The 23,819-nt window shown below is 40.0% G+C and overlaps 1 protein-coding gene across 3 annotated transcripts in view; it reads right to left on the bottom strand.

Moving 5' to 3' along the window:
* Positions 1 to 20,381: 20,381 nt before the first annotated feature.
* SOCS5 (suppressor of cytokine signaling 5) overlaps positions 20,382 to 23,819 on the bottom strand; it is a 62,976-nt gene continuing 59,538 nt past the window's right edge. For all 3 annotated transcript variants that reach the window (XM_007970739.3, XM_007970736.3, XM_007970738.3), the window contains exon 2: positions 20,382 to 23,486. In XM_007970739.3, coding sequence (XP_007968930.1) covers positions 21,864 to 23,474 — 1,611 coding nt within the window. In that variant the 5' untranslated portion in view covers positions 23,475 to 23,486 and the 3' untranslated portion in view covers positions 20,382 to 21,863. The remainder of the gene's footprint in view (positions 23,487 to 23,819) is intronic.

Below are 23,819 nucleotides of genomic sequence, written 5' to 3'. Positions count from 1 at the left end.
CATGGCCACCCAGCAGCCCACCTCCCCCAGGTTGGGGAAAGCAGCCTCAGAGATCACATTCATTCGGCCTCAGAGACCACACTTTAGTAGTATTGCTTTCATCATATCAACACAAGCAATAACAAGTGCTTTCAACATCCTAAACCACACATCTGAAAGCTGCACTAGGCTATATAGATATAAACCCTTCAAAGAACCGGCCACTTGTCCAGGCTTTAAGAAGCTCTGATGGACTTCAGGCCTGTCTCATTTGATCCTGAGCCCAGCCCCACATCACCATGCTGCCCTGCCCATGCACGGCCAGGTCCCACGGTCATGACTGCCCAGGCACCAGCCAAGCTCTGATATTCTATCCAAACATTGCCATCCCTAGAATCAATAGAAAAAAACCAGGACTTGGAAATCTCCTTGGTAAAAGAGCTTTCTGCTGTTAGAAAGTCCAGTCGGCTACAGTGGGGACTCAAGAGGACAGGTGGGTAGAAGAGAGCTGCATCTATAGGCTCCGGCTTTCTGCCCCTGGTGGGGCCAGCCCAGCCCACTCCTGGAATAGCACTGAGTCTGCCAGCAGAGGGCCGGCACCCTTGGAGCCTGCCATAGGAGTGAAGCCGCATTGATAGGCTCTGTGCACTCCCCTGACCCACACTACTCACAGCTGGGGCGCTGTGAACACATTAGCCAGCATCTCAAAGGTGGGCATATAACCCTTGCCTTGCTCACTGCACAGGGTGATTTTAAAAGGACAAAATGGAAGAGTGATGTAAGTGGCTGGGTGCTGAAAAATGTAATGATGGCACTTGCTGAAATGCCATTTAACCTGGAGAACATATTTTACTAGCTGCAAAAGTGTAGTCACCTCTAAGGAGTAAGGATAATGGAAATTCCAGAGCAAAAATGTAAAACAAGAAATACTGGGCCAACAGCAAGCCAGTAAACAGCATTTCTGATTCCCCTCCTTAAAAACCTTGGCTGAGCCTCTGGGTGAACGTGGCCTCCCTGGCATTGGCCCTGGGGCCCACTGGCACAGTTCCCTTTGCTGATAGAGGCGGGCTCCCAGCCTTGATTCCTTCCCCACCACCCCCAAGGATGTCCACTATCCCCAACCTCCCTCTTCCTCTCACACCTTCCATGCTAGGCTCCTGCCAGAAATGCCATCTGCCAACCTCAAAGCCTCACCTCATCCCTCCTCAAGCTACACCCTGAGTGTCTCCCACTCCTCCAAACTCAGTCCTGAGCCCCAGTCCCAGGGGGTCCCTCTGGCTCAGATGTGCAAAACCTTAAGACAGCATTGCTGTCTTCCTTGGTGTGCCCCTAGAAGCAGACCCTGAGACAAGGATTCGGGTGCAAGTCGTTTATTTGGGAGCTGATTCCTGGAATCATGGAGAGGTGGTGAGGAAGACAGCCAGGGAAGGAGGAGAGCTGCTGAGGGCCACGCGAATGCTGTGGCCAGGGAGCCACTGCAAGTCAGTGTAGGATGCATCTCGGAATCACGCCACCAAAGGCACGGAGGCTGGAGTGGTAAGGAAGCTGGGGTATTTCCACTCAATCTGGGCCCTTATTGTTAGAGAGGTGCCTCTGGAAGCCACTGACCTCTGAAACTTTCAGTCTAACCTGCCCATGTGCAGATGGTGTCAGAGAAAGCCCTCAGGGAGAGAGGCACAGGTCCTTGGGGAAGGAAGTCATCTGCATGTAGAGAAACTGTCCTCCAGTAGACCAAGGGAATGTGTGCTGGACATAAACACCACCACACTGACCAAGGCCCCAGAGGAGCTCTGGAGCCGGCAGGCAGGTGCTCAGTGCTTGACAGGTGAAGGCCTGCAGGATTCAGAGTTGGAAGATCTAAGTGGGAATCCTGGCTCTGTTCCAGAGCAAATCTTGAGCAACTTCCTTTCCCTCTAAGCCTCACCTCCTTTGTTGAAATGGGATACTCATACTTTCTCCACAGGATTGCTGTGAGCCCTGAAGCCAAGACACCAGGTACTATCAGAAACTGGCCTTCAACCTTTCAGATAATGTCTTTTTGAAGTTACAAGTTGAGTGCTTCCCATTCTTACCAAAAGTTACTCATATTTCTGACTAGCATTACTAATGCCAAAGCAATCATGCTTTGAAAACATAATTTGCTAATAATTGATAAACAGTATGCTATTAAATGGAGGAAAGTAATTAAAAATGTACATACATATATACATATACATAAACATATATATATAGAGACAGAGTAAGAGTGTGTGTGTGTGTATATGTTTGTGTTTGTGTGTGTGTGTGTGTATTCAGCCCTGGCTAGGAAAATGTTACAGGTTGGATTCTCCAGAAACAGATAATGAGGCAGAATTTCAGGTGCAAAATTTTATGAGGGCTCAACACCTGTGAAGGAAAGAGGGCATGAGTAGAATGGGAAAGAAGTTGAGCTGCAACAAGATCTTGGCCAGTCTAGCAGGAACTCTGGAGTGGATATTGTCCTGCACAGCATATGAGATGGCTGTGCTTTCACACCCCTTTCACACCCCTGCCTCTCCGTGATAGGATGCAAGCTGCCACCAGAAGAGCATGACCTAGTGCAAGGTGGCTCTTTGAGCAAGGCAGCTCTTTGCAGGGAGGCGGCCCTTTGCAACAAGGCAGGCCCCGAAAGAGCTGATAGCTGCAGGTTGGCTGATGACCAAGCTTTCAGTGGATGGACAGCAAGTCCTTTAGAGGAAGGGGATCTAGGCTATGCATCTCCACACCTAAAATGGCATTAACTCTTGGTCATTTTATTTCAACAGCTTCTTTTGGCTAACCATAACATCCTGGAGTTTCCCTCCCACCTCCCTCTGCTGCCCCCCACCATTTCTCTTGGTTTACTTTCGATCCTCCTTGCTAAACCAAAGGCAAATAGGGTAGGAGAGTGAAGAAAAAAAGAACTATTCCAGTCTGCTCCTTCACCTCTCAGCTCTGGATATGGCTGTCTGCAAATATTCACAACACCAGTGACCTCCATTCCCTCAAGCTAAGCTCCATCTTCCTGCCTCTGTACCCTCATCCAAACTAATACTCTCTTGGAATGACCCTTCTACTCTGCTTCCATCTATTTCTATTTATCCTTCAAGGCCTTTTTAAGTCTCACTTCTGTGAAGAATGAAAATCTCTTTGTGTGCCCTATTCTCATTGTTTATAAGCTACATTCAAGCATTTGATTACATTTGAGGCAATATTTACACATTTTCTTAAATCCCGGTCTGGAGTGCAGTGGTGCAATCTCAGCTCACTGCAACCTCTGCCTCCTGGGTTCATGAGATTCTCCTGCCTCAGCCTCCCCAGTAGGTGGGATTACAGGTGCCTGCCACCACGCCCAGCTAATTATTGTACTATTAGTAGAGACAGAGTTTCATCATGTTGGCCAGGCTGGTCTCAAACTCCTGACCTCAGGTGATCTGCCCACCTTGGCCTCCCAAAGTGCTGAGATTACAGGCGTGAGCCACTGCGCCCAGCCGCAAAAATTAATAATTGAGGAGTAGGATATGCACCTTTTGTATTCCCTTTAATACATGGATAGTATGGGTGCCTGATATGTACTTACGAATTTTTACATTAAATCAAAAGAAATTGCTTTTAGAAGGAATGCTCAAAATGTAAAGTGATTAAATTCCAACCATATGCAACACTTCTAATTGCTGCAGTTTCCGCTTGAGTGATCATGAAATGATCTGGAGAAGCAACATGTGGGAATTTAAATCCATTCATTTATCAACAGCAAAACAGCTATTTCCAGCTTTTTTCTTTTTTTCTTTCTTTCTTTTTTTTTTTTTTTTTTTTTTTTGAGACAGAGTCTTGCTCTGTTGGCCAGGCTAGAGTGCAGTGGTACAATCTCAGCTCACTGCAACCTCCGTCTCCCAGGCTCAAGCAATTCTCCTGCCTCAGCCTCCAGAGTAGCTGGGATTACAGGCATGTGCCATCGCGCCCAGCTAATTTTTTTTTTTTTTTTTTTCTTAATTTTTAGTAGAGACGTGGTTTCACCATGTTGGTGAGGCTGGTCTCGAACTCCTGGCCTCAGGTAATCTGCCCGCCTCGGCCTCCCAAAGTGCTGGAATTACAGGTGTGAGCCACAGCACCCGGCCTATTTCCAGCTTTTTAACAAGGACTGAATCAGGGCTTCCAGACTCATGATACAAAGGTAGAAGGAGTTAATGGATCAAAATGAGAATTCATGGCTCTTGAACTGTTAACCTCTGATGTCTCTTACTTCATTCAAAGCATCAGCAGCTCCTGAAATCTAATTTTAGGTTCTACAAGGTGCATCAAATAAAGAAAGTGTAATAAGCATATTTAAGATAATCAAAACTCATTTAAAACTGATGGCTCCCTAGACCAGTGATTCATCAGATGTAGTCTGGGGACTCCAGGGGGCGCTAAGATCTTTTCAGGAGGACTGTGAGGTCAAAACTATTTTACAATAATATGAAGACATCATTTGTTTTTCTTGCTTTCATCCTTTCTTAAGAATATGGTAGAGCTTCCAGAGGCTACATGACCTAGGATGCTTTGTTCTGTCTGGCAACAAGTGCTTTTCGTATTCTTGTGTTTTTTAGAATTTTCTAAGGTGGTAGATTTAGAATATATATATGTGCATTTTCGGAGATTAACTCAGTTTGTTCTTAATACTTTGACTGCAGTATCTATCTTTCATTATACCTGCTATAATTTCTGTAACCTCATTATTGTCCAATGTATTGTTGTTTCAAAATCCCGAATTTCCCTTGCATCTATTTGAAAACTCAACAACAAATAATATACTGTGTTGTTTTGCAACATTTTAAATTTTTTTCAAAACTTCATAAATTAAAAAAAAATCATCTAAAACTGTTGTTGCTTTAGAGTTCAACATTCTAAAATAAAAAGAAAAGTTATTTATAGAATATTTTTCTTATCATTAAGGATAGAACGTTGGCTTGCTTTCTCAATTACCACATGTAGCATCTACATGTCAGATGCTGACGTACCTGAACCTGAAATATCAGAGTTCCCTGACTCATGGAAGGGTGGATCAACTTCAAAAAAAACTGGAGGAAGAAATGAAAACACAATGAAAGATATCTTTCCCTCCCTTTGTGGTTACTAACAATTCCCCTTATTGTGTCTTATGCAACAAAACAATTTCAAATTGTTATTTTTAGACTGATAAGAGTATAAAGGAAAATAAATATTTTTAATGTACAAAATATGAGCTTTTTAAAAGCTAAATATTTCTTCAGGTTTTCAAACTAGAAATGAAAAAGACACCAAAGCATCCTACAGGGTGAGTTATCATATTGCATTGGCTGGAAAAGTACATATACTAGCTGAATGACAAAGCCTTGCACAGTTGACGTTGCTCAATGCCTGCTGAAGGACAAGTGAGTAAAAGAAACCAGTGCCACTTCCCCAAAACACAGTAACTCGTCAAATTTCAGATTTCACTATAAACATGAAGACTAATATACCATCTGCAGAATTGCACTTGTGCTTTAAAAATGGACACATCTACAGATATAACTGGATTTGTTATTTTTCTTATTTTTGTTCTTATTGGCCCCAGTTAATGATTGAAGATATTTTATTACATAAATGCTTGGCAACAAACACACATGTGCTGAAATAGCCAAAGTGTTGAATAACTGTCGGAATCTTATGGTTTATTCTGATACAACTGTGTTGAAATGTGCATGGATGGTGCAAAAGCAATTATCAGCAAAAGTCATGCCTTAGCATCAGTGAAATCAGTGTACTAGGAGTTAACTGACTGTTTACTGCTATGGCCTGGCAAAGGCAAAAGAAAGTCAGCTTCACTCAAGAATATCCTGGGGCCAGGCATGGTGGCTGATGCCTATAAACCCAGCACTTTGGGAGGCCAAGGCTGGAGGACTGCTTGAGGCCAGGAGTTTGAGACCAACGTGGGCAACATGGCGAGACTCTGTCTCTACAAAAAATTTAAAAAATTAACCGGGCTTGGTGGCGCACACCTGTAGTCCCAGCTACTCAGGAGACTGAGCTGATCGTGCTACTGCACTCCAGCCACTCCATGTCAAGAAAAACAACTGACAGTATTTGTTGCTAGTGATAAAATTTGAGTTTTCAACCAAAAATTGGAATTTGGGGGAAATTTGTATCCAATATTATGAGTTTCCCAGTACTTAAGGATGAGATCGGCGGTGCTATTATTAAAAAGGACTTAAAAATATTGTATACTGAAATGACTAAAAATTTGGAAGAATTGTGTGACTCAGTGAACCAGTATTTTCCAAATGACCAATGCAATGCATGATGCTACAAAATCCACTCTGAGAACAAGATAGACCAGTGCATTTTAATGTAACACATTTTCACAGTTCACTGATTGGGTTTCAGATTCTACTTTGTAACCAGTCTTTAAGAAACTATGATTTGTCAAGTTTTGCTCTAATATCACACAATTATTTGAAAGAATACCCACAATTATTTGAAAAGGCTATCAAAATATGCCTCTCATTTTCCAACTACATATCTATGTGAAGCCAGATTTTCTTCATATTCTTTAACCAAAGTAATGTATTGGAACAAATTGAATGCAGAGGCAGGTAAGAATATCCAGCTGTCTTCTATTGAGCCAGATGTGTTTGTGCGTGTGTGTGTGTGCGTGTGTGTGTGTGAGAGAGACAGGGTCTCTGTTGCCCAGGCTGGAGTGCAGTGGTGCAGTCATGGCTCACTGCAGCCTCAACTTCCCAGGCTCAAGCGATTCTCCCACTTTAGCCCCCCAAGTAGCAGCTGGGACTACAGCCTCATGCCACCATGCCCAGCTAATTTTTAATTTTTTGTAGAGACTGGGTCTCGCCATGTTGCCCAGGCTGGTCTCCAACTTCTGGCCTCAAGGGATCCTCCCATTTCAGCTTCCCGAAGTGCTGGGATTACGGGAATGGGCCACTGTGCCCAGCCTAAGCCAGATATTAAAGAGATGTGCAAAGATTAAAACAATGCTGTTTTTCTCATTTGTTTTACAAAATAGTTATTTTCCAAAAACATGTTATTTATGTTAATGTACATTGGGCTTATTGTTATTTATAACCAAATATATATTTCTAATTTGTGTTTTAATTTTTAATATGGTAAATATTGGTAGGTAAATCCACAAATAAAAGCATTTTGTGGTCATCAATAATTTTATGGCATGTAATGGGGTCTTGAAACCAAAGCGTTTGAGAAGCACTGCTGTAAACTGATGGGAACCTAGGGTATGTTGAGAAGTGGGCTCAAGTAACTTGAGGTGTGCATCAGTTAGAGGAAAGAAGCAAGTCCACCTAATTCCAGAAACAGACAAGAGAAAAAAAGGCACAGGCCAAAGACCACACACCTACCACACCTTAATGTGTTTCTTGTTACAACTGGTGGGGACTAGAGCAGAGTTTTCAAGGGTTGGGCCAAGTTCTTTCTTAGAGGAGTCATTTACTGGACATAGAGGTGGTGAGCATGAGATATCCTTTTCCAGAGATGTGAGGTTCAGAAATTCCAGATGGATGATATTTTTTTAGCCACTTAATATATTTAACCAAAAAATGCAAATTAAGTATATTTTGGGCCATTAGATTTTATCCTTTCATTGGATAGCAGAATAAAATTACCACAGAATCACAGAATCGAAGACTACATAAAGTTTTTAAACCGAAAAGAACTAGCCATCCAAAGAGCCAGAGAATCAGAGATAAAGAGATTAAGATCATTTACTTCTTTCCTCAAAATTTTTCTGATTTGATTATGTAACTCACATGACATTGGTTTTCTTTTTTGTTGTTGTTGTTTCGAGATGGAGTCTCAGTCTGTCACCCAGGCTGGAGTGCAGGGGTGTGATCTCGGCTCTCTGCAACCTCTGCCTCCTGGGTTCAAGGGATTGTCCTGCCTCAGCCTCCCAAGTGGCTGGGATTACAGGCGCACACCACTATGCCTGGCTACTTTTTGTATTTTTAGCAGAGGCGGGGTTTCACCAGGCTGGTCTTGAACTCCTGACCTCAGGTAATCCGCCCACCTAGGCCTCCCAAAGTGCTGGGATTACAGGCGTGAGTCACCCCACCCGGCCTTTTTTTGTTTTTGAGTCAGAGTGTCACTTTGTCACCCGGGCTGGAGTGCAGTAGTGCGATCTTGGCTCACTGCAACTTCCACCTCCCAGGTTCAAGCAATTCTCCCACCTCAGCCTCCCAAGTAGCTGCGGCTACAGGTGCGCACCACAATGCCCGGCTAATTTTTGTATTTTTTGTAGAGACAGGGTTTTGCTATGTTGGCCAGGCTGGACTTGAACTCCTGACCTCAAGTGATTTGACCACCTTGGCCTCCCGAAGTGCTGGGATTATAGGCGTGAGCCAGCACACCCGGCCAAAGCGTTACTTTTAATTAAACTTTTCGACATAAGGCAAGGTAAAACTAGCAGACAATATTCTTTCAATTCTTCTGAATTGAAGCGATTTAGTTTTAGGGCAAAAGACCATGTTTTATGCTTTTAAAATATTTATACAGTAGATAATTAAATATTTTTGAAAATTAATTCATTTTTCAACAAATATTTACTGAGGGCCTACCATAAGCCAAGTACTGCGCTGGGCTCTCAGGATGCAGCAAGGGCCAGATGGTAAGGTCCCTGCCTTCAAGGAGCTCCCAGGAACAACTAGCAAGTGTGTAAAAGGAAGGAGGGACCAGCAGAAATTAGATGAAAGGGACACTTGGGAACTTCCCAGAAATTTCTGTCGTAAAAGGAAGCACAGTGGTTTTCAAAGTCTTAGGCAGCAGCTGAAGACAATGTAGATTTCTCACAGATGACACACTTGTGATGATTAGCATTAGTGGGAGAAGATGGTAAAAGAACTCTTATGGCTACTGTAGCCATGTCCCAGGTCATGTCGTGTGTGTGTGTGTCTGTGTGTGTGTGTGTGTGTATCTGTGTGTATGCTTCCTGGTCCTATACTCATAGCCAAGGTTACAAAATAGGATGGTGCATTTGGAGAAAAAAATTAATGAATCTTTCATTTTTATGTGTATTGCTACATTTCTACCAGGATGTGAAAGCATAAACTAAATTTATAATGACTATATTTCTATTGATTCCAAAGATAAATTCTTTCACTTGATGGAAAACTAAAACATTTATGAGTATTAAAATAAAAATTTGAATAGAATTATGGTTTGCTTTTATACTATCTGCTTCCTAGTAATTTTCTGAGCAAGATGTTTTATAGATTTTTTTTTTTCTATGAAGATTTGGAGATAATGTTTCAACATTTTGCCTCTGTCCTTCAATAAAACTCCACAGTAAACCAATAGCATATAGGAGAATTACCAGCTGAATATACATTTTAGCCAAGCCTTAGGCAGAAAAAAGAAAGACTGCAATTTTGATCAGGACCCCTGGATTCCAGGACTGCATTTCCACAAATGGACTAGCATGCATAGATGGATGTAAGCACAAAGAAAATGATAACAACATTTACCAAGCACATATGCTGTGCCAGGCCCTGGGCTATATATCTCAAAGATTATTCAGTTTACATTTCCACACCACGATGAGGTAGGTGATGAAGAATCCATGCCTGGGAAGAGTTAAGAAACCCACCAGTTAATAAGTAGCTGGGCTGAGCACAAGCCAGGCAGTCTGACAGCAGTTCCACAGCTACGGAAGAAATCTGAGCTCTTCAGAAGAAAAATGTTACCGAAAGAACAGCTTCTCAGCTCAAAAAGTATTTTAAGTAAATCTGCTCTGTCTTATATTAATTCATATACATATGTTACAAAATGTCCATTCTTCCCAAGTGCCACAGTTCTGAAAACTAATCACTGATACTTTATCTGTCATTTCTTATCTGAGATGATTTCCAAATAGAATTCACTGGTGTAGGCAGGTGTTGTTTTCTTCATGAGAGGAAGAAACAAAGGTCATTGGAAACTGTGATCTGACCAAGATGATGGGGTGACAGCCCCCAAACCTTGAGCACAATTTGCCAAACCCCACCATATCTCGACTCCCAAAGATCTCATAAAACTTCATCCAATGTTTATTCAAGGGCATTGTTTTTCATTAAAAAATAAATGACTTTCAGTATCATATAACTTAGGACCTGTAGTTTCACAGATACAGTTACCTCTAATTAGATGAGCCTTAGTGTTTTCCAGCATTCATTTGTTCTGTATTATCCACAGGCTTCTCCATTCATCACAGGAAGACCAACATGTTAGTTATCTACTTGTCTCTTTTCTAAAGACAGTTTTGTGCCCATACTGCAAGAGAGGACACAGTACCCATGCCTACATTTCGTCCATTCAGATGTGAACGTAGGGTTCTCTTGAACCTCATTTATTAAGGTTGAACAGAGTAAGCCTGCACCTGTCCACTAGAGGTCAAGATCGGCAAATTGAGACTGTAATCACAATCCACTTGAAAACATCACACCACACTTTCGAGTATTTCTCCATTTCCAAAGCAGCACTTTTTCATGGTTTTACTGAAGTTCTAAATGGTTTTAAGATGCTAGTATAAAAGCAATCACTTTTTATTTTTGTATTTATAATACACACACCCCTTTGTGTTGGAATTCACAAAAAAATTACCCAAAGAAATTTGAAAAAGAATATGTATAAATAAAAAATCTCTTAATGTATAAAGGAGAAAAATATTTGAGTGTGAAAACAAGATTGAGGAAACAGGTGAAGAAGGAAAAACAGATTTGTCCATTTAATTTTATCACTCATCGGGCCCTGTATTCTGGATACTCAGGTAGAGAACACAATCTAGATTTTTTTTTTTTTTTCATAAGAAATCTCCTCCTAAACACTTTCTTTTCTTTTTCTTTCTTTCTTTTCTTTTTTTTTTTTTTTTTTTTTTTTTGAGACAGAGTCTCACTCTGTCATCTAGGCTGGAGTGCAGTGGCGCAATCTCGGCTGACAGCAGCCTCTGCCTCCCAGGTTCAAGCAATTCTCCTGCCTCAGATCCCCGAGTAGCTGGGATTACGGGCGCCCACCACCATGTCCAGCTAATTTTTGTATTTTTAGTAGAGACAGGGTTTTACCATGTTGGCCAAGCTGGTCTTGAACTCCTGACCTCAGGTGATCCACCTGCCTTGGCCTCCCAAAGTGCTGGGATTACAGGCGTGAGGCACTGTGCCCGGCCTACTCCTAAACACTTTCTAAAGTTTCAGATGTGGCAAATTTTCAATTTTCTAACTTTAGTGAAAAATATCACTCTGCATTCTTTTAAATATCTAGTTGTACTTATAGCAGCTATAAAAGTGTATTTTATCTTAAAATGCAGACTTTTCAAGAGGAGCTATTTTAGAATTACCTGTTTTTGCTAGACAGCGTGGCACATTTTAAAAAGCATTTATAAAGATATCTGATCTTATTACGTTTGGAAAGTATTTTGATTACAAACACACACACACACACACACACACGGTTTTAGTTATGTCTGAGACAGACTATCAAGGAAATGGTAAATGATATAACGTTGATAAATGATGGAAAGCTCAGCTATCCAATTCCTATTACACTTCTACTTTTTCTGGAAAAAGGCAGAAAAGCTGGCAAGAAGGAATCAATGGTCTGAATGGGTGAGGGGATTCTAGAAAAAAAACATAGTTACTATAAATGTTACAATGTCCTGGCCTGGATTAATTTCTTCTAGAGAACTAAGAGTCTCCAAATAAAGTCTCTGCTGGTTGTCATCAGAGGCGCTGAGGCAAATGAAAGGCAGGCTAGAAGACCAGAGAGAGGCGATTCTCATCTTTAAACAAGGGGAGTCAGGTGGTCCCACAACCTGCAGACTGATGAACTTGACATCATCCTGGACAGCATTCTGGGATGGATGATTAAAGGTAGGGCCTGTGAGTATTTAGGGGAAAAAGTGTAATCTCCAAGAACCAGCATGGGTTCACCAAGAATAATTCATGTCAGATTAATCTTATCTTATTTTTCATAGAATAAGTGGGAGATTGTGGAAATATGTGAAGCAATCTAGATTTTAGAAGGACAAGCAATAAGGGTTTCATGACTTTTTTGTGGGTAGACAGGAGAAATAAATACAAATGAATTAATTATTTGTTCATTTAACAAATAATTGGGTTGGTGCAAAACTGTGGTTTTTGACATTAGAAGTAATGGCGAAAACTGCAACGTTGCACCAACCTAATAAATACCCGCTCTGTATTAAGCACTATACTAGGCATTGAGGATAAAACAGCAAGTGATAGATATGGTCTCTGTCCTCAGTTTCTCAAGAGGGACAGTCAAGACCCAAAAGCCCAAATAAATAACATATGCGCAAGTTTTTTGTAATACAGACGATAAAGAAAACAGAGGCAGGGCAGAGATAAGAGAATGGTTGGGGGGGCAATCTCCTTTAAATAGCATGAGCACGTCTCTCTGAGGAGGAGGTACTTAAGCTCAGGTGTAAAGAATGAAAGGAATCTACCTTGCTACAAGGAAGAGTGGGAAGAGGACAGTTTCAGGAGGGGTAGCGTGTGCAAAAGCCCAGAGGTGGGAAAGATACTGCAATAAGGGAGCTTTGAAAGACGGCCAGCGTGTCAGGAGAGTGGCGAGTAAGGGGGATAGTTGTACTAGATTAAAGTTGGAGAAATCGGCAGTGGCACTCCCCAAATAAACTGGAGAAGATGAATGAAGGAGATTCTAGTGGCCAGTTCTTTCAACTCTTTTACCAATGGTTTAGAATCCATTTTTATCAGTTATGTATAGCCGATTGTTTTGAAATACAATAAAAGAGAACAAAGCATTGAAAGAAATGTTAATTTGGTTGACAAAATTAGAATCCAAAGAGCAAAGTATAATCGATCAGCGCTTAGGCTCTGGTCTCAGACCAGTGTTTGAAATCTAGCTCCAATATTCTCTCTATGGCCTTGGACAAGTTATCTAATCCCTCTAAGCCAGGTATCCAAGACAATATAAAGGCTGGCACAGTGGCTCACACCTGTAATCCCAGCACTTTGGGGGCCAAGGTGGGCGGATCACCTGAGGTCAGGAGTTCGAGACCAGCCTGGCCGACATAGTGAAACCACATTTCTATTAAAAATACGAAAATTAGCTGGGCATGGTGGTGTGTGCCTGTAATCCCAATTACTAGGGAGGCTGAGGTGGAAGAATCTCTTGAACCTGGGAGGCAGAGGTTGCAAGTGAGCCAAGATCACACCACTGCACTCCAGACTGGATGACGGAGCGAGACTCCATCTCAAAAAATAAAAATAAACATAAAAATAAAAAATAAAAAAGTATAGGATGAGACCCAGGCTGCTCAGTTAAATCCTCTATATTACACAATAATCTGCCTGTTGCATCAAGTTATATGTGGCTCGTTTGGTGATCGGGAAACTACTGTGGCAGCTTTCCCCCAGGATTATTGTAAGTACATTGCCCAGCCTCTGACAGAATTGTTTATAGACCACATGTAGGCCCTTATATTTATTTTGCTTATATCACCAATAAACTATACGGCCTCTCAAATTATCTGTTTGAAGGATTGAGAAACTTAGCATAGCTAAATTCTAGAAATTAATTTTAGCCTATCAGTTCTGTTCTCATCATTGGGAAAGAAATTGCTAAAAGTTAACACAATATTTTAAAGACACAATTTGTAAATTTATATCATTCAGTGTTGGAATTACTATACCCAAATATTTCTCTATTCCTTTAGTGCCATTAAAATTTAATGCTGTTGCAATTACACCCAAAGGTACTTAAAAATACTTTTTAAATTAGGTGCAAAGCTTTAAAGTATTCAAGTTCGGCCTGGCACGGTGGCTCACGCCTGTAATCCCAGCACACTGGGAGGCCAAGGTGGGCAGATCACGAGGTCAGGAGATAGAGACCATCCTGGCTAACACGGTGAAACCCCGTCTCTACTAAAAAAAACAAAACATTAGCCGGGCGTGGTGGCGGGCGCCTGTAGTCCCAGTCACTCGGGAGGCTGAGGCAGGAGAATGGAGGCTGAGGCAGGAGAATGGCGTGAACCCGGGAGGCGGAGCTTGCAGTGAGCCGAGATAGCACCATTGCACTCCAGCCTGGGCGACAGAGCGAGACTCCGTCTCAAAAAACAACAACAACAACAACAAAAATTAAGTATTCAAGTTCAATTTTAAAAAATGACTTAAAGGGTTAAGAAAAGCACAATAAATTTAAAATAATTCACCCTTTGTAAATTAAAGGAAATAAAATGTTAGGTAGGATTAAGGGCATGATTATTTATATATTAAAGACAGGTAAGAAGAAATTAAACCATTCAGTGTAATGATAGATTTACATTAGGTAAAAGACAAAAACAACCCTAAAATCTTGGGTTGCTAGCTGGGAAGGAATATTCAGTAAAAATACCCAGAAAAAGAAATGTCAGGCAGTAATGCTATATATTTCTAAATATACTACTACTAAGCAACAAAAGTTCAAAGCAGGCCGGGTGCAGTGGCTCACGCCTGTAATCCTAGCACTTTGGGAGGCCGAAATGGGTGGACTGCCTGAGCTCAGGAGTTTGAGACCAGCCTGGCCAACATGGTGAAACCCCGTCTCTACTAAAATGCAAAAAATTAGCCGGGCATGGTGGTGCCCGCCTGTAGTCCCAGCTACCTGGAGGCTGAGGCACGAGAATTGCTTCAACCTGGGAGGCAGAGGTTGCAGTGAGCCGAGATCATGCCACTGCGCTCCAGGGTGGGCGACAGAGGGAGGCTCTGTCTTCAAAAACATAAAAATAAAAATAAATTTAAAAAATTCAAAGCAGTTTTCATACTTAGTATAATTGAGAAATGAGAAAAACTGCATCAATTATAATAGTGTTTTGGGGATTAAATTCAGTAACTCCCTCTTAAGATTTAAGGTTGTGCCACCTTTTCTTAGCATTTTTGTCAAGTAAAAGTTTTTTTGATGTTGCTTTAACTTTTTTTCATGTTCCTATTTTCTCTACTTAAGCAGAGTTAGCAGTGACAGTTTTCCTTATTTAATCACATCTTATATGTTTTGCATTAAAATATGCCTTTTAAAATGTTATCCATAATTAAAATGTTATCCATAGAAAAGTTATCCTATTTTCTCTAACGTAAGCATAGTTAGTAGTGATGTTTTCCTTATTTGATCGAATATTTACTTTTTGCATTAAAATGTCTTTTAAAATGTTATCCATAATTGGATATCCATAATATCCAATATACATGTCTTACTTTACTGTAAACTTATGATTATCTTTACTGTTGGCTTATGATTTGCTTAAATTTGGAGAAACTATGACTTATTTAACTAGAAGTCTCCTAGGCACGCATACTGCTTGCTTTTCCTTACTGAAAATTATGCTGATTTTTCTTCTGTATGTGGTCCTGTTTGATTCCAGTGCTAGCGACCTGATCTAGGCAAATTTCACAGGACTTCCTAACTCCAGTCCCTCTCGGTTATAGGCTGTCTTACAGCTGCTGCCATAATTTGTAATTCTTCCTTGCTGCAGAGCCTAGATAATTTCAGACTGTTCAGTCCAGCGTATGCTACAAGCACCTGATTCCTCCACCTCAATCCTGCCCCTCTTCTCTTGCTACCTGCCACTCTTACTTCTGCACCTGGCCTCTCCATCATCTTCTGCTAAATGAAATTCTCATTCTTGTAATAAAAGAAACCCAATACCTTTCCAATCATCCCTACTCCACTTGGGTCACTTTTCTGTTTCTCCTTATCACCAATGAAACCAGTTTTTACTTAATTACTTTATTTCCATATATTCTCATAACCATACATTTATATATTTGCCTACATCCCCACCAGTTTATAAACTTAGTAAAGTAAGGGTCTTAATCTTCTACTGAAATCCTATTTCAAAAAAATCCTTCAGTAACTGACTCAAGATGTACAACTTTATCTTTTATGTGATTTTTTTAAACTGTTAAAAATACATGAAAAAAAAAAAAAAAAAGAAACGGAATGTACCAAATATTAATAGCAGTTACCTCTGGAAAATTTCAAAATGGGAGTTGGAAGGGGCAGGAGTAGGGTTGGTCGTAGTAATGTACCTCAATACATACCCGTTACCTAAAATTGTGACTGGCACATGGGTCTTCAATTAATATTTGTGGAATGAATGGTCAGAGTCTAAATGTTCAGTTAACAGTATGAATGTTTTTTGGTAAGTTCGTTTATAATCTTTAGTACTTCTTAAATATTCCATAACGAACTTGGATTTATCATAAAAAACTCACACTAAAAAAGATACACAAGCAAATCTGACATGGAAAGCATGACAACCAAATTTGACATGGATCAAGTTTTAAGATTCAGCGCAAGGTTTGATCCCAGTATCTTAAAACTTTTTGGAAGACAAGTCCTCTATTGAAAGCAGATGGCTTTTAAAAACATCTAATGATACAGAATCTTGAATTGACAAACTAAATGTTGTCATAATTATTTCCTCCAAAGAAATTCTTAATCTCATGCAAAATACCTAGCTGTTGCATCCTGTTCTGTGGCTTCAAATACTATCAATATAGTGATTCCCCATTTCATTTTTAATACTTTTTTTAGAGACAGGAGCTGGCTCTGTCTCAAGTGATCCTCCTGCCTCAGCCTCTCAAGTAGCTGAGACTACAGGCGCATGGCAACCCACCCAGCTAATTTTTATTTTGTAGAGATGGGGTCTTGCTACATTGCCCAGGCTGGTCTCAAAATCTGGGGCTCAAGTGATTCTTCTGCCTTGGCCTCCCAAAAGTGCTGGGGTTACAGGTGTCAGCCACCATGCCTGGCCTAGTGATTCCACATTTTAATTTTCTCCCCTAAACTCTACACTCATATGTCCAACTGCCTACTACACAATGTCTGTTAGAATTATTAATAGGAATCTCAAAACTCAATTATGTTCAAGGCAGGATTTGATTTATACCCTCCAATTTGCTCCTCCATTGGTTTTCTTAAATCGCAGTAATGGCAGCACCACCCCTCTCACACCAAACATTGGAGTCATCTTTTGATCTTTTTCTTCTTGTTCACATCTAATCCATCACCAACTCTTATCAGCTCTATCACTAAAACATACCCCAATTCTGACTTCTCCCCATGACTATCACCCCAGTCCAAGGTCCCACCATCTCTCACCTGGATGACTATAAAAGTCTTCCTTACCTTGTTCCTCTAGTCTTTTCTCCACTGACCAGTGAAATTTACAACACACCACACATCTCCTTTGCTTAAAACTCTCCAGTGGCTTCCCATCACACTCAAAACAACATCCTAAATCCCTCACTGTAGGTGTATAGCCCTAAATGGTCAGGCTCTTGCCAATCTCTAGAACTTCATCACCCACTATTCTCCTCCACTCAATGGACTTACCTTACCGGCATTCTTTATTTCTCAGCAAATAATTCCATTTGTGCTTTGGGGACTAGTTTTATTGTTCTCTTCATCTCAAACGTTTGTTCTTTGATCTTGGTCTAATTTTCTTATCATTCAAGCTTACGAACCTATAAAATTGTGCCCCAGTCCCTCCACCACCATATTCTGCCTCATTTTACTCATAGCTTCGGAAATTACCATTTCATTGCTGTCTTATCTACTATAATTCAATAAACTCTGGAAGGCAGTAAAGCTTGGTCTTGTACCCCAATGTACACCCAATACTTAAAATAGTGAGTGGCACACGGGTCTTCAATAAATATTTGTTGACTGCATGGCTGAAGAGAGTCTTAATGTTCAATAAAGCGTCCAGGGCATGAAAACAAAACAGTTGCTCCAACTCACCTATACTTTGCAATAGCAACCTCTCCTCCCATCCCCAACAAATAACCAGCTACCTCCCACAAAATTTCCACCCCAAACCTCTTTAGAATATACTATTTTAAAAGTCTTATGTTCTGGATCAGCTGTTGCAAAATTATACAACAAAACCAGAGCCTCAAATATAGGTAGCTTTTATGCACATGGGCCAAGCAGCACTGCCCTCTTTGGAACTTTCTTACCCTCAAGTCAGCCCTTGGTATGCATTTCTATCTAATTTCATCTAAGTAAAACTGTATGTGCTGGGGTACAGGTAAGCAAACAAATCAGTGCTATTTGCTTTATGTTAACACTGTCAAAGGCGGACCTGGTTCTGTATCCTTCTTAGGAGGGTCCTATGGCCAGGCGCGGTGGCTCACACCTGTAATCCCAGCACTTTGGGAGGCTGAGGTAGGCAGATCCCCTGAGGTCAGGAGTTCAAGACCAGTCTGGTCAACATGGTGAAACCCCGTCACTACTAAAAATACAAAAATTAGCCAGCCGTGGTGGTGGGCACCTGTAATCCCAGCTGCTCAGGAGGCTGAGGCAGGAGAATCACTTGAACCTAGAAGGCAGAGGTTGCAGTAAGCCAAGATCGGGCCACTGCACTCCAGCCTGGGTGACAAGAGTGAGACTCTTGTCACCAAAAAAAAAAAAAAAAAAAAAGGAAGGTCTTGATTCAATCATAGGCTCTTTGGCTTGACTAAAAAGCAGTATTTGCTATAAAAATAGGAGATCTAAGACCAGTCTCAATAAAACTTACCAAATTAGTGCTTAATGCCAGAGAGAAAAGAAAGATTTGAAATAAACATAAATAGCAACCAGATCAAAATGTGAAATAAAAAAATTCTTAAGCTTTGGATTTTGTCAAATGAAGCTTAAAATTCAAGTATCAGTTCTTATGGTTCCAGCCATTACAAATCTTATGTAAACATGAGAGCTAAAAACAGATTGGTGTGTGGGGAATGATTATAATGATTATTTGGGCTCAAGTTTTGTCTAAGAAACATAAATTTAATGATAACTCTTAGTAACTATTTAATCCAAGCTGTTTTGCTTCAAATATTTTGTACTGTGTTTAGCCAGAAAAGAAAATACAGATGAACGCTTTCTCTTTGTAAGGTGACTGTATTATAAACAAGGCTGAAGTAGCAAGACTAAACTTTTAGTGCAGATAATAAAATTTGAATAGTACAAGAATACTCTTCAGGTAGTATCTATAGGATAAGATCTCTAAATGTTTTTGTATCAGGTGGCAATGCCATCTAAGGTAATATTAACATAAATGTATATATGTGCATACATACACACTTACACACATAGGCGAAGGGAGAGGGGTGTGTGTGTGAGAGAGAGAGTGTGTGTGTGTGTGTGTGTGTGGAAGAGAATGAAGAGAATGAATAAGAATGGGTACAAATCAAAGCAACCTTTTCTTGGGTTAATTATTTCAACTATAAAGATGTATCTCAACTTCTAAAGAAATTCCTGGTTTGTATTTAAATGCACTTTAAAAAGACCATAACACACTCAAATTTAGTTGACAGGCTACAATGGGATTCAGAAAAGGACACAGTGAATATAGACTTAGGTGCAAGTTCATGCTGGTGATTTTTGTTTTTGAAAATGTAAGCCACTAATATTTTAAGAAAAAAATTTAAACCAAAAATTGCATATTAATATTATACACAAACTGAAACATAAATGACTTTTAGCACAGTGTATACATGCTTACATAAACTCAAACACATTTAAAACAATTTCCATTTAACATATGAAAGTTTTGAAATACATAAAAGCATTAATACTTTCTATAAAACTACAGTTAGAACATCAATTTGCTACAAGCATATAAAAACATCAAGTGCTTTCTTGGAGTTTCAAGTTTCCTCTCTAAAACACAATCTTGCTCACATATATAGTCCTTTTCCAATAATCAGTATGAACTTTTTGTTTCTCAAGAGGTTTATTTTCCAGGTACATTATAAGCTCAAGAAAACAGACCCAACAATTATGTGATATAATTATGTCATAACAACTTAATTGCACATAATGCTTTAAAGTAGGTTTGGATGAAGTTCTCAAATACTTTGGTATATGATCTTCAGGGACTTTAATTAGAAACAACAGAAATTCTAAGTCCCTTCAATCCCCATTTTGCTTTAAAATGGACAAGTCTTTGGTTAAAGTTCTACATTTTGGGCATTTATTTTTAATTGAGATGGTCCCCAAACCAATAAATGGTACTGATGTATTACAAATTCACAAGACTTCATTTAACCTGCTTCTGATGCAGTGGGAGGTTACAGATACTCATTTACTATAATATGTCATTGGATAGTTTCAATCTTTCACTTATAAGCAGAGAAATCAATAGATTTATTACTTCTCTGTCAGTTTTCTGTTATAACCTAAACTGTACAGTAATTTGCAGTAACTATACTGCTCCACAGTATATATAATTATGACTCATAAGATGTAGAGCATTAAATTTAGTTAGCTTATTTTGATAAGTCAATATTAGACTGTACAGTAACTCTGCATTAACTATGAAAAGGTTGTTAGTTAATGCTTATTTAAAAACCCCAAACCATTCCATTTACAAGAGAAATTGTTGCAAATGTATAAAACAGCAGATATACAAGGAGAACACCAAACATACTTTATTAGCACAAAAAAAGCAGCCATAACAAGGCACAGCAAGCAGAAACATACATTAGCAGTCAAAGGGTTAGTGTTGCATACAAATATAGCTCTTCTTTTTTGTAGCCTTGGCAATAGCCATAGGGATGTAAAATAACATTCTGTAGCAGCAGGTAAGGAAACTATGGAGCACTCACCAGTGGTACAGAGCACATTAACAAAAAGACACAAGAATGGATTCAGCTACTGTAGTGCAAAATGTCTAGGACAGAACTGTAAATTCAGTTCAGTTACTAAGAAGCAAACACTAGAACTTGATATAACTTCCAAAAGAGCTCACTCAAGTAGTAGTACATATTATTCTAAGTGACAAAAAGGTGCTAAGTAAAGTTATTTACAGATATAATGGTTGTACAGTACCTTTTAAATCTGCAATTTAGGTTTCAGATTTTCCATTAAGAATTAACTGCACTGAAATTCTATAAATTATACTTAAGCAATTCAGCTATGAGAGCTTACAAAAAAGAGACAAATTCTGCCATCCAAATTATTAATTACAGTTCAACAATATCTCAACATCAGCAACCACTGTAGTTACTATTATCTGACTTGTTTGGGCATCTTCTAGTCTCATGTACTTCATGGCTCACAAAATCATCCTGGGCATAGGAACAGATCCAACTTTTAGGAAACAACAATTAGACTGCACATCAACTTAAAAAAAAAAAAATCACACGCAAGACTACATTGCAGCAGCTATTCCAAACGCCTGTTTTAAGTTAAAGCACTCATTTAAAAAATTAACACCTAGGGCCTTTCAATAAAATTCTACTACTAGCTTTGTAAGTCTGAAATTTTAAGAATGACTATTTAGAAAATCTGGTTTACTTAACAGTACCTTTTGCAGAAGAGAAAAGGCGTCTGATTATAAACTACATCAACACGTAAGTGAACTGCACTATGCCCTTGTGGCCAGAAAATTGCATTATTTTCTAAAAGGAAGGCAGTCTTTTATTCTTTTTGGACTTCCAAAGCTTGATTTATAGTAACTACAAACATCACTATTTTTGGAAGGTTATAGAAAAACTCTTAGAAAAAATAATTTCAAACATTCGTCACACTGTTGAAATACTCATCCAATATTAATAATTTGTTCTTCAGTAAGAAATAGAATTCTTCATAACAAATGCCCCAGAGTTGCCTCACTCAAACACTACAGCCATTAAAAACCAAACTGTTAGCGAAATCGGCAAAATGTTTTTGTAGTCTTACTTAACACCTGTAGCTCTATCCTCTGGTGTTCCAATAGGCACCATGTTTATCTGAATAAGTAACAGCAGGTCGCATCTGACAGATACTAACACTAAGCTTACATACTGTATGAAAAAGCCTAACACTGCTACGTGTGCTTGCTATAGGTGTACTGTCTGATGCACATGAAAGCGGACCTAGTTAACACCCTTTGGGGACCGGAAAGTTTACTTTGCCTTGACTGGTTCTCGTTCTAACCAGCGAACTCTAACTTTCTGTTTATAATGATACTCTTTTAAAAAATCCTGTAACATGGAGGGTAGAGGGAGCCCATCAATTCCATCATACGTAGTGCACCTGCAGATTACCGCGCGACAAATATACTGCAGGCTAAAAGGAAAAGTCCTATTTAGTGATATAGTAAGCAATGGTTCAAAAAACATGCACGAACTGGGATCTTTATAATGTTCTAAAAGTCCTGTTACAGTGGAGGAGTGAAATACACAGGGGTCATGGGCATCGAAACTAAAGTTGTGATTCCACTGCTCAATTCGGGCATGCAGGGATCTGTTGTAGCGGCGGAAGCTCACAGAGAAGAGGTAGTCCTCTTGCGCAGAGTCCCTGAGCAAAAACGTGCCTTCGGGTTTCCCTTCGAGAAGGGCTTCTGCTTCATAACGGTCCATCACTCCCCAGTAACAGGGATTCCCTGTAATTTGAAGCAAATCAGGCACGAGGCAGTGTATGTAATCAATCTGTGTGTGGACTTTCCAAGCTCCCTGTCTGCTAACATGGGTATGGCTGTCTCCAGATATCTGACGCTGCTTCTGCCTCCGTGACTGCAAACACAGAGTGGTTGTATCCTCTTCCGAGTCACAATTAGCTTGTGGAATTGCAGAACTGTCCCCACTTATTTCAGTCATTCCAGGAGCTAACTTTGGTCCCAGTTTATATAATGGATTAACCTGTGCAGTAGCTTCAAATGTATGTATTTGTGCATTGGGAGGGGGATCAACCCCTTCTTCAATACTAAGCCGCCTTCTCTCTCTAAGCCTATCTTCTTCATCTTCTGTAGAAACCAAAGATGGATCAAATGTATCAAAAAATGTTGAATGTGGGCTCACAGGAGCTGTATGCTGTTTAATCAAATGCCATTTTTGGGCTAAATCTGAGCCAGCAGGAAATGGGCATTTCTCAAGCATTAATTCAGACAGATGGATTTTTCTTTTATTGGAAAAGAGAGGCTTTGACTGCTTGCTGTAAGTTCTCATGGGAAAACACAAGCCCACAGTATCCTGCAACCTCTGTCTCAGAGAGCGACTTCCTACAGTTCTGCTGGAAACACTGTCCATGTCGTGTACAGAACTTACGCCGTAGCGCCTCTCTCTCCTTTGAAGTCCACTTCGAGTTCTACCAAACTTCTTATCAGCATCCAATGAACTCTGGGTCTTTGTAGAACAGGAATGTTTTTTCTTCCCACCCCATGGAGCATGTCGAGAGTAGGAATCTCTTCGTGCAAGTCTTGTTCCTGGGGTAACACAAGAATCATTATCCTTTTCGATGCTTATTTCAACAATTTGAGGGATTTCTGTGGCACAATTTTGATTTCTCCTTGAAGAATTCTTTGAAGGGCTTAATCCCAGTTGTAAGGCAACATTTTCTCTTAAGGGACTGCTTTGTTGCTGAGGAGTTGAGTCTCCTATGCTGATGTTTTTCTCTCTGACAGACAAACATCTGTTGGAGTTCATGTCCACATTTTCACTACGGCTTCCTCCCTCATGACCGAAGAGATTCTGACACCTGTATTTGAAGTTATTCCACATTTTCCCCACTTTATCCATTGATTATAAAATCTAAAGACAAAACAGGAAAAAGAGAAAAATAAATTAATCAGAGTAGCATGTGAAGGTAGCTAAGGCAGTGCCCACGTCCCTTTCCATTCGGAATTTCAGTGATACTGGCCAAGAGTTCATCTACACTGCCCTGCTGAAGTGATGAGGCGTGTGTTCTGTTGGGCAGCAGGAAGGTCACTGGGCCTTTTAGGCACTGACCTTGTTCAAGCCAGTCCTTACTTCCCATTTCCTTTCAGGCAGAATATTCTGAACTCAGGTGAAAGGAAATAAACGCTCTTAAACTCTGGTTTCTTTTTCCCGTGCTTCAACCTGTCTCCTTAATTTGAATATTAC

Source organism: Chlorocebus sabaeus, chromosome 14 (assembly GCF_047675955.1).
Source record: "Chlorocebus sabaeus isolate Y175 chromosome 14, mChlSab1.0.hap1, whole genome shotgun sequence".
Classification (NCBI taxonomy): Eukaryota; Metazoa; Chordata; class Mammalia; order Primates; family Cercopithecidae; genus Chlorocebus; species Chlorocebus sabaeus.
Note: the sequence above shows the minus strand (reverse complement) of the source record. Positions and strands in the feature narration are given on the sequence as shown.